Below are 13,621 nucleotides of genomic sequence, written 5' to 3'. Positions count from 1 at the left end.
GCTAGCTTCAAAAATGCTGCGCCTTTGCGAGGCAGCACGGTCCAGTTCGGCACGGGACGGTACGGCTCCAACACACAGCTTGTTGTTTGTCTCTCTCCCCAATCCGAGTTTCACTTATTTAAGCGCTGCTGCGGTTAAAAAACACATTTAATGGATTGTTAGCTTAGCATGGTATGCTAAGGTGTTGTCAAATGTCAAATGAGACAGCAGCCATTATCGCTGCATGAGCCAACACACTAACAGATACCGTAATGACAAAAACCGGGTGGAGAACCAGGAGGGAACGGCCCCGTCCTAAAAATAAACCCTAAACTGCGGACTCACAGGTCACAGGGCTGCATGTTTGGCATTTTTGCCCCCTGCTGAGGAGGAGGGAAAAGGGAGGAATTACAGTTTCCTGCTTTAAAACATTTAACCTGACCTCATTTTCAGTGACAATTCTGCTGAGATCACCTTTAATCATCCGCATTCCAGAGGAAACGATCAGCCATTCAAACATAATGTGCAGGTCAGGCCAGGCCGGCATTCACCAGTTATAATTTATTTGACAGGAAACTTTAATTTAGGGGGGGGGGGGGGCATTAGCTGGAGGTGGCGAGCTAACGGCGAGGAGCTCAGGCCTCCATGAAGTCGTTTATGTGAGTATTTCAGTTCCTGGGTGTGGACGATGAACCTGGACGATAAACCCAGAGATGGAATCATCTTTTCCTCTTCCCCTTAGTTCGATAATGGTCAAAACTAGTTTTCATTCATCTCTATTTCAAGTCAAGAACAATTCTTTCCAGTTCAGAAAAGAAACTTTCCAGGAATTTCACGAGTTCTCACAGGTACCGTCGACCCACCTCATAATTTATTGCACTTCGCTAATCCCAGATTTGAACTGCTGAACTTCCTGTCCGCCTCAGTCTGACGGGAAGGTCAGAGGTCAACGGGGAGTATTCAGGTGACATATTTCCTGTTAAAGTCAAGCGTGTGGGAGCGTCACCGTTCCCTCAATGTTAGTACCAAATCCCACCGAAAGCAGAGCTTTAGTTCAGAACTATATTTTAAGCACGTCTGTTGACGGCGATGATGGCAACATGGTTACCACAACAACGGTTTCATTTTCCTGGATCATGAGTCTTAAACAATCAGACTGTTCTTGTATAACCATATGGTGAAATTTAGGTTTGGAATCAGGGGATTAAAGTGACAATTCAGAGGAAAACAAAAAAAGAATAGGAAATTTTAGAAACTGAGCTCATTACACTTGAACCCTTGTGTGGTGTTGGGGTCTGTGGGACCCGTTTTCACTTTTTATTAAAAGAAAAATGATAAAATTAATTAATTTTATCAAGACAATTATTTAATGTTATCATTTTTCTTGATAAAATTAATTAATTTTATCATTTTTCTTTTAATAATAAGTGAAAACGGGTCCCACAGACCCCAACACCACACAAGGGTCCAATAATCCTGCTAAAACTGTATTTCTTTTACTGAGGGCTGACTCTGATTGAGCCGAAAGGATCCTTTTAATCCCATCTGAAGAGGAAGTGCATCTGCAGGGCACTTTAAACAAGAACCAGAGCTCTTAACCACGCTGAGGTCATGGCAAACCTTTTCTCTGGTGCCTCTGCAATTACGTCACACACCACAGCTTAATCCTAAACTTAATCTGAAGATTGAAGATCACAGATTGACAGAGCGGGTCCCACCCTGAACAGGACCTGCAGCTTTTCCTAAAGTTCCCACAGTCACAGCTGAATAAACAAAAACAATAATCAGCATAATTGCAGTTATTATCAAAACTGCAGTGTAATAACTACATTTCAGATCAGACTAATACAGGTTTTAAATTAGAGAATCTTTATTTGCTGATGGATAACATTTTGCATGTCTCAAATATGTGGAACCAGATAAATTAAATTTAAAAACATTTTTTTTCTCTGCAGCTGTGTTGAAGTGGAGGCGAACGTGCGCCCTCTACTGTTAATGAGCAGTAACGCAGCTATCGATCTCCAAATAAAAATATATTTTTAGAGACAAGATAAAGGTTAAATTCATTAAATTAACTTCTTTAAGTCATATTTCTTGGGTGATCCTATTGACAGCAAAGTGTCAAAAAATATAGACAAAAATGCAACTTAAGTCAAAACAAATAGACCTTAAAGAGCCATTTAAATTAGATTTAAAAAATAAATTAAAAAAACCCCTTAAAACTTCATTAAATTTTACAACATATGAAACGAAGTCAACTGAATTAAAAAATCCAATGCAGCTGATTAACTTAAAATATTTATTTCTCAAAACTTAAATTTTAGAAGTATTTAAAATAGCCCTGTTTAAAGATGACACGGACTGTAGCGTTTGGCATAAACAGCGCCCCCTGCTGCTCGTTAACAGGTGCTGCAGTCGAAGCGCAACAAACAATTCGTCCCTCGCCGTTATAAAATCATGAATTTTAAGCATTTTTAAGCATCTAATGGAATGAATTAAAAAGGGATACATTGGAAAAAGCCGTTTTCTCTTTGCATTCCTATATATAACTGTATGATTATGTATAAGTGAGTATGTTTGCGTATGTTGGATGAACGTCGTACTCCCGAAAGGTGCTGATGAATTGCAAACATGGAGCGGCCATGGAGGGGCACCTTGGCCAATAGTGAGCTCAAGTTATTTAATGGTGGAGTCAGAAAGCAGGAGACATGGAACCTTTACAATGTACAAGTTTATTTTTAATGAACTCTTCAGTGGTTGGTAGTCACAGCACAGCTTGCATGTATTAAGCCACACACCTATTTTACAAATGACGGGGAGAAGGGGGGGGGGCGGGGGGAAGTCTAAACCAGAGGAGACGGCCATCAGTCCATCTGCAGTGACTTCCTCTTTTATTAAAATATCCTTAAAAAGGCCACTGAAATGCATAAAATGTTTTTTTTCCTTTTTAAATGTGTGAAGGAATTCAGGGTGGTGATTTTAACCTGACATCAAGACTCCTCACATGGCATTTCCAACAGTGCATGTAGACATGGTAAAAGGGTTAGAGATACCTAAAGGTCATTTTTAGTGACAACACCTTGGCTATAATACTACAGCTTAAAAAAAAAAAAGAAAAAAAAAAAGGAGAAAATTAACAGCACTCCTCCAACATACTGAATACAACGAAAGTGAAATGTCGTGAAGCTTTTCTGTCTTTAAAAAAAACTCACAAACATGTGAATAATTATATTTAAACTGGGAAAAGAAAAAAAAAAAAAGCACTGAACAAGTGGGTGGAGGGGGCTCCACGGCGCCGTGTTCAATGTCTATAAAAGAAAATGTCATTAAAACACACCTTTTTGTCCTCTGGAATTTTTGTTATAGTTTTTAATAGTAACAGACGGGAACCATAAACGCATGCCATGTGCTGGTCTCAAACAAATACATACAGGTATATACAGCATCACTCAGTACCTGCTAAAACAAGGTGAGAAATACAGGATAAACTGACTACACTACAAACTTAAAAGGAAAAAAAAAAAAAAAAACAGCCACAAGGAGGGTGAGCGGTGGAAGAGTGGGGGAAAATATCCTATCTGTGATGGATTAAAGCGATAAAAAATGCATATTGCACATACAGTGAAAGCTTAAACTCCACCAGGTCCGCCTCGTTTCGCTAAAGCGAGGAAAAGAAGAGAAGATCCTTCTTGGAGGAAGATGGGTAAAAAAAAAAAGAGAAGTGTGCATCGGTGGTGTGGGTAGGAGGCGGGGCCACGAGGGAGGACAGGAAGTGGCACTTTGAGAGAAGGATGGAGGAGGAAACCGCACGGCACACGACGAGGAGCGAGGGGGGCGTGGCCCGATAAAATCAGGAGTGGTAAAATCTGAGAAAGAGGGATTGATGCTTTTTTCTCTTATGTACATCTAAGGCTTATTGGTTAAATAGTGTTCAGGACGCCCCGCCCACATTGCGTTAAACATGCTCGCCACACCCTTTTTGACCCCTCCTTTTTGCTCGGCAGCCTCGGCGACTCTAAAGGGAGCGGCGGGTGCACGCCCGAGCGGGGATGGATGGATGGAAGGTGCGGTGGAGCAAAAAGAAAAGGAAAAAGAGAAGGAGTCTCGTCTGATGTCTGTTGCAATTAATTTCTAAATGTGCAATTCCATTAGTCAATGCCACAAGGGTGGGGGTGGGGGTGGGTCGGGGGGGTGCCTGCTCTACTTGGAAAGCTTGCTAATGACTCGAATGAGCGCTCCGTTCTCATCTTTTAGTCTCTGGTTGTCTGCTTTCAAGTCTGGGAGCATCTGCAAGACAAGAGAGAGGAGGAGGAGGTTTAGACGAGTGGAGGAGAAAGCCCGACATCTCGCTCCGACACAACGGGCAACGAGAGTTAAACCAGGCCTGGAGTCACACGGCAGCAGCTCCACGCCTTTCTTTATTCCAGGAATAAGGAAAGGCGAAAACATGACACACATACAGAAAATCTGACGTCATCCTTAGCATTAGCATCAAGCTAACAGGGCCGTTTTGCTTTTATGCTCCAGAAATAATCCCGAAACGCTAATTCGGACTTTGAACAACCGTCAACTCGACATGTTTGAATCTTTTTTTGTTAGTTTAATTCCGACGGATCCCATCTGTCACATGCAGCTAAATTATCCATCAGTTCCTCCAGAATTCTTGCACAGAAGCCGCAGCGCCAAGTTCAAACTGTGACGGGTCGCAGCCAACTGGGACGACTGGTCCAAATGGAGGCGGTGAAACGTGCACTGTAACTCGTGGAGGGACCGATGTGATGATGTCATCGGTCTAAATTAAGACCTGGGAGGGGTAAAAGGTGGAGGAGGCCGTCACTGGGACGGACAGGTCATGCAGAAGGAGGAGCCAAAACAAAGCAGACGGCGCTCCGACTGACGGAGGCACCACAAACGCCATCAGGACACTTTCCCCTCACAGGACACGGCGCGTTGGAGGACTCAACCAAGGGGGGGTTGTCTACTGTGAAAGGAGAGTGTCCTTTCAAAAGTCCCTCCCCAATGTGAACACCAAAAGCTCTGGGGAGGCGGGTTTGGGGGGGGTAGAAGGTTGGGCGGTGGGCACCTGCCTGGCTACGGAGGTGGTCAGAGCACGAATGGAGCATGAGAAGAATTGGGAAGGGGGGTGGGGGTGGGGTGACGATGAAGGGAGAGATGAGGAAGAGGAAGAGGAGGAAGAGGAAGCGGTGGCGGACAGACGGACGTGGCTCAGAGGTCGACGGGGGGCGGCGGGCTGCAGGCGGACTGCGAGAGTCTGGCCACCACCCGGGACAGGGCCCGGTTCTCAGCCTGCAGCCGCTCCTTAACCTGCCGCAGGGCCTGAACCTGCTTTACCTGGGGGAGGTTCTGCGGGAGAGGAGAGGGAGGGAGGGGAGGGGGGGGGGCAGAGAAAAACAAGACCAGAGGAGGGGATGTGGCGGGAGGGTTAATGAAAGACGGGAGGACAGAAATTAATAGAAGAGGGACCGACAGGAGGAAGAGAGGGAGAACAGAGAGAAGACTGTTAGAAAATGAGGAGAGAATCTGGAGCTGAAGGAATGATTCAGTTCTGCTGCTGCTGGTGGACGGGATGGAAAAATGACAGTGAGAACGCCGGCCTGCTGCCTGCTGTGGTGCGCGTGCGTGCGTGTGTGTGTGCGTGCACGTACTTTAAGTTCCTCCTCCATCTCAGAAATCTTCCTTTCTAGAGCTCTTCTTTCCTGCGGAGGCAAAGTTAGTCGATCAACTCAGAAACGCAACAGTTCACACAGAAAAACGGACAGAAAACACTCGGGTGCAAGTTGGACACACTTCAAAACAACTATCAGGTGATGAGCGTGTAGCGCGCGCACACACACACACACACGCTTCGACAGTTTGTGAGGCCTCTGCAAGCAACAGCCAGTCACAGGTTTGAATATTCAGTGATATGGTGGATAGATCCTGAATATCTGACACGATCGAGTCATTTTAAGATGGACTTCATGGAGATGAACCAGGAATTACCATTCATGTGCACTCTAAGGATTATTTTAACCACTAAATTGTTGGTTGGGCTGCAAACGTTTAAAACAGAAGCTCTCAAATTCAGCCAACGAGCTTCAATTGCTGAGCTAATTGGAAGATAAGGCAGAAATATTAGATCATTTAATATGCGAAAGGATTAATTACTAAGAATGGATTGTTAATGGAATATTAATAACAGTCGGTTTGTGCAGAATGTGATTTAGAATGAGACAAAAAAAACAGATGTTTGACACAACGTTTCCAGATGTACGGAGACACACGTGAACAGGTTCTGAAGGCAAACATTGGAACTCCGGCATGAAACCGAGACACAAACTCGACATCAATCAGGAGGAGAGGTGACCACACGCTCTTTCTAAGGTTAACAAAACAAAGGGTGAGAGGAAGGTGGAAAGTGTTCCGGGTGGAGGGGGGGGGGCAGGAAGTGCCCTTCTGACCCCGGCTGAAAGGGCATGTGTGAGAGAGCAGCAGCAGAGAGGAGACTGGTACAAAAACTCAAATCATACCACCACCCAGAGGGTACTGGGGCCTGCTCGTCACCTTCAGACATAAACCCAGTGGGGGTGTTACCGACAAGTAGGGATGGAGCATCACACACACACACACACACACAGGTTACACATGTTCCAGTACAGCTAGACTCAGGTGAGCCAACTCTCTTTACCCTTTTCTCCATCTCCAGCTGAGATCGGTCAGCGTAGCGTTCCTGCCTCTGAAACGACAGCAGAGGACAAAGGTCAGGGATCTCCTCCCCGATGATGGCGGCGGCGGCGCGGCGAGCTGCCCGTACCTGCGTGGCCTTCTCTAACTGGAGCTTCAAGTCGGCCAGTTCCAGATCGGTGTCGCGTAACTGGGCCTTCAACTTCTCGTTCTCAGCCAGGATCTGCTCGTAGAGCTGCGCGGAGCCGCAAACACACGGGACAGTTAAAGGCTTGGACTCAACCCAGAGCGGACGTGTCGTCTGTTGCCGTGGCGACCGGGGTTTCCTCCCCCGTGCGTCACACACCTTCTTATAGTCTGTGGTGTCGTCCCTGTCCAGGCGGCTGGAGTATATCCTCCGGCTCTCTCCGTAGCTACGGCTGGAGAGCGTGTCGTTGCGGTCCGAGGAGGACGTGAGCTCATTCCTGCAGTGGCAAAATAAACGCGTTTAAAAAAAAATAGCCGATTTTAAAAGGATTCAGAGGAAACGGCGCTTAAAAATGGTAGAGGGGGATCATACCTGGACAATCTGTCGCTCTGTGAGAAAGCAGAGGGAGAAGAGAGATCATGAATGTGCAGATACCAGAAAACAAACCGACTCTGCAGCCCGACTCCGCGCGACCTTTGACCCTTCGGGGTCGGACTGCATCCGTTTAAACGTCACATTTCACGTGGTCCTACAGGAGGAGCAGAAGCCGCCCCGCTGGAAGCGTCTCCTCTCTCTGCTGGTTCGACTAACGACCACAGTCACAGGAAGTTCATCCAGCCGGCAGTGTTTCCACAACACAAACTTTTCTCCGTCAGAATGCGTTTAATCGGATTTGAGAGCACGTTCCAAAGTGGAGAAACACTCTCATTGTCTTTTCCCTCACGAGTGTGCTCCGACCCCGCTGATCCCCACCTTCCGTCCAAATGTTTAAGCCTGTTTTTGAAATTTGTCAGACTACTAAAACAGACCGCTTTTCTTCAAGGTCGCCGTAGCAACCAGACAATCCCAAGAGGGCGAAAGGGAAAGGAGCACAGGAGGGGAGGAACCGGAGAAAGATTAGAGGATATCAAAGGCTCGTGAGAGGAGACGGGAGAGCAGAAATCAAACAGAAGGTGGTCATATTTGACAGGAAGGCTCAGGATTGGACGGGTACCTGTGGCTCCCCCTTGTTGCTGCCCTCCTCAGAATCCGACTGCTGGTCCGGGTCGTTCTCCTCCCCCTTTTAACGAATGAAAACAAAGCACGATGCTTTACACACTATTACAGGCATTTATCCGGTTCAAGTTCAAGTCTCTCACGTCCTGGGTCCAGAAGGAGACCCCGGTGGAGCGTCTCTTCTCGCGGGGCCGCCTGCGATCCCGTATGGAGCGGGGCTGAGACTTGTCCTCTCCCTCCTTCTCCTCCTCCTTTCTGTCGGTTTCTGCTGGGCAGGAAGAAGAAATAACTCTCAGTGTGTTGCAGCGAAAACATCATGACGTGCGCCGTCTTTACTCTAAATCACCGAGCCCCTAAAACACTCGGACGGGCCCTTGTCTGAGCGGACGGCCGAGGGACGGAGGGACCGGGCAATAATTCCTGAGGCTGGATCGGGAAAATAACTTGGAGGGAATCCATTGAGGAGACGGCAGCCTTGGTCGGGGGAGAACAAAGACGCCTGTGTTTCCTTCCTTTTGTTGAACAGACTAAAGCCGCCTTAAATTTTCCCAGAGATGCTTCACAGGCTCATTGGTGAAGAGAAGAGCTACTTAATTTAGAAGCCAATCCAATTCCTTTTCTGTCTCTTTGCCCTTAAGCAGCGTCTGGCTCGGTGCCCGTGTGAACGCGGACCTGAGGCAGAACTCAGACGCGTCTCTTGTCTGACAGGCGGGACAGAGCAGATGCTATTTTAGTTCTAGTAGGATCATGGAGACACGTGGTTCATGGGACGACCATTGCGGGTTTAGGGGAAGCGGAAACAACGTGCACCAGTTCACGTTGGCCAACCTTTTTCTGTATCTCTGGAGGAGCGGCTGTAGGAGGACGTGATGCCTGTCAGACTGTTCGGCCTGTTCAGGGAGCTGGAGGACAAGGTGCTGCTGGAGTAGGACGGGGTGGAGGCAGTGCTGGCTGTGGAAATGGCAGAAGTCGAGGTGGACGACGAAGACAGAGGCCTGTAGCGCTGAGGGGGGGGGGTGGGAGAAGAGCAGAGGGGTGAGCTGGAGGCCTTCAACGTGTCCGGCGGAAACAACAATGGCGTGGAAAGACGTACCTCTTCAAAGCTGCGATACTTCGATCGATAATCCTCCTCCTTGGTCTCCGTCTCCTTCCTCTCCTCCTGCTTCTCTTTGTCCTGCTTCTCCCTCTCTTCCTTTTCCTCCTCGCGGGTTTTTGTGGGGCGACCCCTGCCGATCGTCTTCTCTGCCTCTTGGAGATCGGTCAGGGTCACGCCCTGGTGGAAAAGAGCAATAAAATCAGCCCTGCCGTCTGCGTTGCTCGGGTCAACGTTTGACATTTTGATGACACAGATGCTAGCATGCGGGATATGATCTGCTAACCTGGGTGGACCTCCTCGACTGTCGAGCCTGCCTGGAGCGAGCTTTCCTTTGGGACTCTGACTCCTCATCTCGCACTGGAGTCAGATATGACCTGACGCACCCAAACACCCAGAGTTAATCCAGCATAAAGACAGATTTTCTTCCTCGGCACCAATTAACCTTAATACTACACGCATACACAACCAAACCCAACATGAGTGGGCCAAAATAGCAGTAATGACTTATGGATAACCCTTCCCTAAAGTTAGAAAAGGTGTTTAAAGAGCCTAAAACCTAATATGTCGGCCTGTATGTAGATAATTCTTTGCCTGTGTGATGCAACCACATTGCTAACAGCAATAGCTCCTATAGTAGATCTATGAGAAATTTGATCGTGAAAAGATGACGCTTAATGCTGTTGGCGACAATTAAAATCATTCTGGAAAGTTAGCACAGCCATTCCGGCCACACAGATCCGCTCAGTGCAGCTCTGGCCCTGAGGAAAAGCGAGGGCTTCCTTAAAAGGGAAACTTGCTGAGAAACGGGGCCTGCTCCACTCCCACCATGACAGGTGGCTCGTTTCAGCAGCACGGGGGATGCACACTTGAACCCATTTAAACACGCGCGTGCAAACACACTCCACACAAATCACTCGTGTGTACGGCGATGAAAGACGCATACACCCACCCTGTTCCCAAACAGGAAATGCATCCGGATTAGTTTGACCGATGGAAGCTGTTGGGTCCCTTTAAACCACCATAAAAAACTCCCAGGACTAAAACTCATCGTGCGGTTGATTCCCACCAACTCGACACTAAACCATCCTTTTTTTTTGTGTCTTTCCAGTTTTAGAAAACGCATGGAATGCTGCGGCTGGTGTGTTACCTGCGTCGCTCTGGGCCTGTGACAGCGCCGGTGGTGAGAGTGGTAGATATGGCTGTTGAAGTAGTGGTAGATGTGGTGGTTGTAGTAGAGCCAGTGTTTATAGTGGGGATGACAGCAGCAGACTCCTTCTCCTTCTCCTTTTCCCTCTCTGCACTCTCCTCTGACCAGTACCTGCTGGCACAGACTCACGGTGGTAAACACAGGACAGGCGCTGCTGATGGCCGGCCAACGGGTCCCGTTCACGCACCTGCTGGTGAGACTGGTGGAGCCAGTGCGGGTGGAGGAGCCCAGGCCACGGAGGCCTGTGGTTGAGGTAACGGATGAAGAGGTGGTGGTCGTCGTAGAGGAGGGTGATGAGGTGGTGACTGTGGAGGAACTCAGGTCCTCGTGCCTTCTGCCAAAAGAGCTGCTGAAGAAGAAGAGTCACCAGAGGTGAATGCCACCCCAATCTCAGACCCTCAGAGATAATTAGCAGATACTGTAAGTAGATCACTGGCAGCTAATTTTGGCTTTATACACCAGAGCACTTGAACATGTTAAATATTCAGTCCATCGTTTGCACCCTGGCTTCATCCATGTCATGGTGAACAGTCGAGCAGCGAGATGGTCGAGAGGACAGACGAGTGTGTGAGAGGCGGTGGTGCCTGTGGTGAGGCTGGTATACCTGCGATAAATGCTGTAAGACTGGTAGTGGGTGGAGGGCGGCTGCCAGGGTTTAGTGTTACAGGTGTTAGGGTCCAAGCTGGAAGTGGACGAAGACTTGGCCGGCACGTCCCGCGTGCTGCCACTCCGCCCTAGTGCTAGTGTGTGGGACGTGCTGGCGTGTTGGCAGGCGAGTGGGTGAGAGAGGCAGATTAGCAGTGGAGGCGTACACACAGATACAACCACAGAAACATATCTGATCTCTGCACACTGTTGCTGCATACGTGTCACATGGGGTTGGAAGAAGAGTGGAGGGTTTCAAATGGACCGGATTTGACTCCGGAAATGTTTGAGTTTGGTTCCAATTTATGAAGGAAAATGTTCCCATCTGACATGCATGCAGAAGAAGTCCATGCCTGTTTCATAGCGGGAATATACATAATTTGGGTTTAAATGAAAATAAAAACACATTTTTCTTGGAACCAACTATAACAGCAGGACTACAATTACATGACAGACTGAGGCAGTGATGTGGAAAAGCTGTCGGGCTGCTTTGCAAGGCTTTCTCAGGAGCTTTCCTGACATCGATGCCGTCTGTTAGGCCATGCAAAACCAACCCGGCGTGGACAAAACTCTGTCAGATCAGATGGAGCAGGAATCTGAAGATGAGGGATGGAAGTTTGGAACAGCAGAGTAAAGCAGCCAACCTGCGCTGGTAGCTGGAGGTTCGGTTGGTGGAGGCGCTTCCTTCGCTGTTCTTCAGGTCGTCATCCCAGCGTCGCCGGGTGTATGAGCCACTACGTATCAGTGCAGTAGAGTCCCTGAGGAACAAGACACAAGACACAATAGCCCTCGGAGCACCACAGACGAGGTGAATCCTGGAATGTAACATTTTGTGCTAGCTGCTAATGGGGCTAACAGGGATGTTCAGGAAGTGTTTCCAATATTAGAATAGGGCAACTTCACTGCTACTGCTGAAGAGTGTTAGCACAGAGGCTCACCTGTTTTCCTTCTCATCAATGTCTGAAGTACTGGCCAGTCTCCTGGGGATGGTGGGGGCCACATAGGCAAGCCGGGTCCCTTTGTCTTTTTCCTGAGGTTGGACAGGATGGACGATGTTAGCTGCACATGTTAGCACAGCGGTTCATGGAAGCATGAAGTTGAAAGGAAGTAAATGTTGACCTTCTCTTTGTCTTTGTTGTCCAGGGAGGAAGAGAGGCGCGGGCTCGAGGCAGAGCGCATGACTCCGCTCGTGTCCTTCTCCCTCTGGGCCTCCTTGGTGGCCGTGATCTCTGCCAGCGCGCCATAGCTGCCCGTCTTTCTCAGCCCGAGCCGCCAGGATGCCGGAGATTCATCCTTCCGGTCTTCCTCCACTTTAGCCGCCGCCTTCCCGGCTGGCTGAGTGGCCTGAGAGGGTGGAAAGGACGGCACTTCAGCACAAAGTATTCAGCAATTCATTCATTTCATATAATTATGGGTGAATTTTGGCCAGTTACAAATGTCAGTTGGTCAAAAAACTGTTTTGGATTAATACCCAAGAAGCATGATTTGGAAATAAGGGGACATCTTTAGGGAATGACATGCCAGTTAAGAGGTGGGAACCATTCCAGCGTTCACTAAATCATTCCGGAGTCAAGGTTCTTTTACATTATCAATGTTGAAAGGATAAACAAGGCTGCTGGGATTTTAATGTACGTTTTTGGTCTGTCACAAAATGGGAAGCAACTAAAGAAAACACAGGAGCCACACACACACACACACACACGGTGAAAGGATGAACGAGAGGGTGCAGCTGGCAAATACACGTGAGCACAGAACCATGTAGGGTGGATGTGTGAAAGTCAGCGAGCGGTACGTTCAGTTGGCATCGCCTGGGTCAGACCAGGGTTGTTAGGGAGGGGGTGCCGAGTACTGTCAGTGCACAGGTGCATGTCAGATGAGAGAACAAAGTTGGTGCACACCAATGCCTCACCATAAGCTTTTTGGGCACTAGAGAAATGCCAGTTTTGCGCAAGCCTTGACGCCACAATGCAGGACAGCCTGGCTCCGCCACAGGCATGAGAGGAGTAATACAATCAAACTACAGCAAATCAAGACAGGAACCCGGATTTTTCAAACAGTCAAGGGGGGAAAGGGACAGAGAAGAGCCAAAATGTGAGAGAGAAGCAACAGCAAAAGAAACACTGTAACGAGAGGACGGTTTAAGGCCTAGTCACACCACACAATGCTTACTGCCAAAGCAGGGAGGCGGACAGCGGGGGGGGGGACAATTATTGCTGTAGGCTGGAATAATAGGCAGATCCAACGTCTGATTGTATCTTCTTAACCTTTGTTAATGTTTTGTTAGACGGCAAACATTGTGATGTGTGAGAGCTAGGCTTCAAAAACAGAAATCATTGCAAGAACGGAAGCAGAAGAGCAGCCAACGACATTCAGGAAGTCACAAGACCGCTGATGGGACGTTCACAGGTAGATGGAACACATCAATAGGCTGCATTCAGAAATGGTGACATCTTTTGACAACATCACGGGGGTTCTTAAATCCCGCTGCTGGCTCAAAACACAAAATGACTTGCTTGCCTTCAACCTGCCAGCAGAGGGCAGCAGCCCCAAAAGCAGGAAAAAACTTCCAAAGACGTCAAGGACCACTAGAAGTTGCCGCATCTGTTACAACAACACAAAAAACTGCCACCGGGCAGACCCACGGTTGCCCTTCTTGGCCCCTGAGATATTCGGCAAGCGTGTCCTTATGGAGAAACATACAGCCAGCAATATCTGAGAAGGGTTTATGGGCATAAAGGCCACCCCAGTTCTGAGGATACAGTCTAAGGATTAATCATATTTTTGCTACAGCGCTGGCTGTGGACGGCTCATTTCTGCCATCTGGGCC

At 48.2% G+C, this 13,621-nt stretch overlaps 1 protein-coding gene across 10 annotated transcripts in view; it reads right to left on the bottom strand.

The window, feature by feature from the left end:
- Positions 1-2,691: 2,691 nt before the first annotated feature.
- ppp1r12a (protein phosphatase 1, regulatory subunit 12A) overlaps positions 2,692-13,621 on the bottom strand; it is a 29,003-nt gene continuing 18,073 nt past the window's right edge. For 2 of the 10 annotated variants that reach the window (XM_029825336.1, XM_029825339.1), the window contains exons 10-26: positions 11,914-12,138; positions 11,733-11,824; positions 11,439-11,552; positions 10,754-10,906; positions 10,337-10,498; positions 10,090-10,260; positions 9,226-9,316; positions 8,940-9,119; positions 8,675-8,849; positions 7,990-8,114; positions 7,845-7,910; positions 7,223-7,239; positions 7,010-7,127; positions 6,794-6,898; positions 6,668-6,715; positions 5,646-5,696; positions 4,278-5,343 (exon numbers count right to left, since the gene is read on the bottom strand). In XM_029825336.1, the coding sequence (XP_029681196.1) occupies positions 5,206-5,343; positions 5,646-5,696; positions 6,668-6,715; positions 6,794-6,898; positions 7,010-7,127; positions 7,223-7,239; positions 7,845-7,910; positions 7,990-8,114; positions 8,675-8,849; positions 8,940-9,119; positions 9,226-9,316; positions 10,090-10,260; positions 10,337-10,498; positions 10,754-10,906; positions 11,439-11,552; positions 11,733-11,824; positions 11,914-12,138 (2,031 nt within the window). In that variant the 3' untranslated portion in view covers positions 4,278-5,205. The other 8 variants (XM_029825340.1, XM_029825344.1, XM_029825338.1 and 5 more) reach the window with 8 other exon arrangements.

This window comes from Takifugu rubripes, chromosome 18 (genome assembly GCF_901000725.2).
Source record: "Takifugu rubripes chromosome 18, fTakRub1.2, whole genome shotgun sequence".
In the NCBI taxonomy this organism is placed as follows: Eukaryota; Metazoa; Chordata; class Actinopteri; order Tetraodontiformes; family Tetraodontidae; genus Takifugu; species Takifugu rubripes.
The sequence above is the reverse complement of the archived record's forward strand: the minus strand, read 5'-3'. Positions and strand labels throughout refer to the sequence as shown.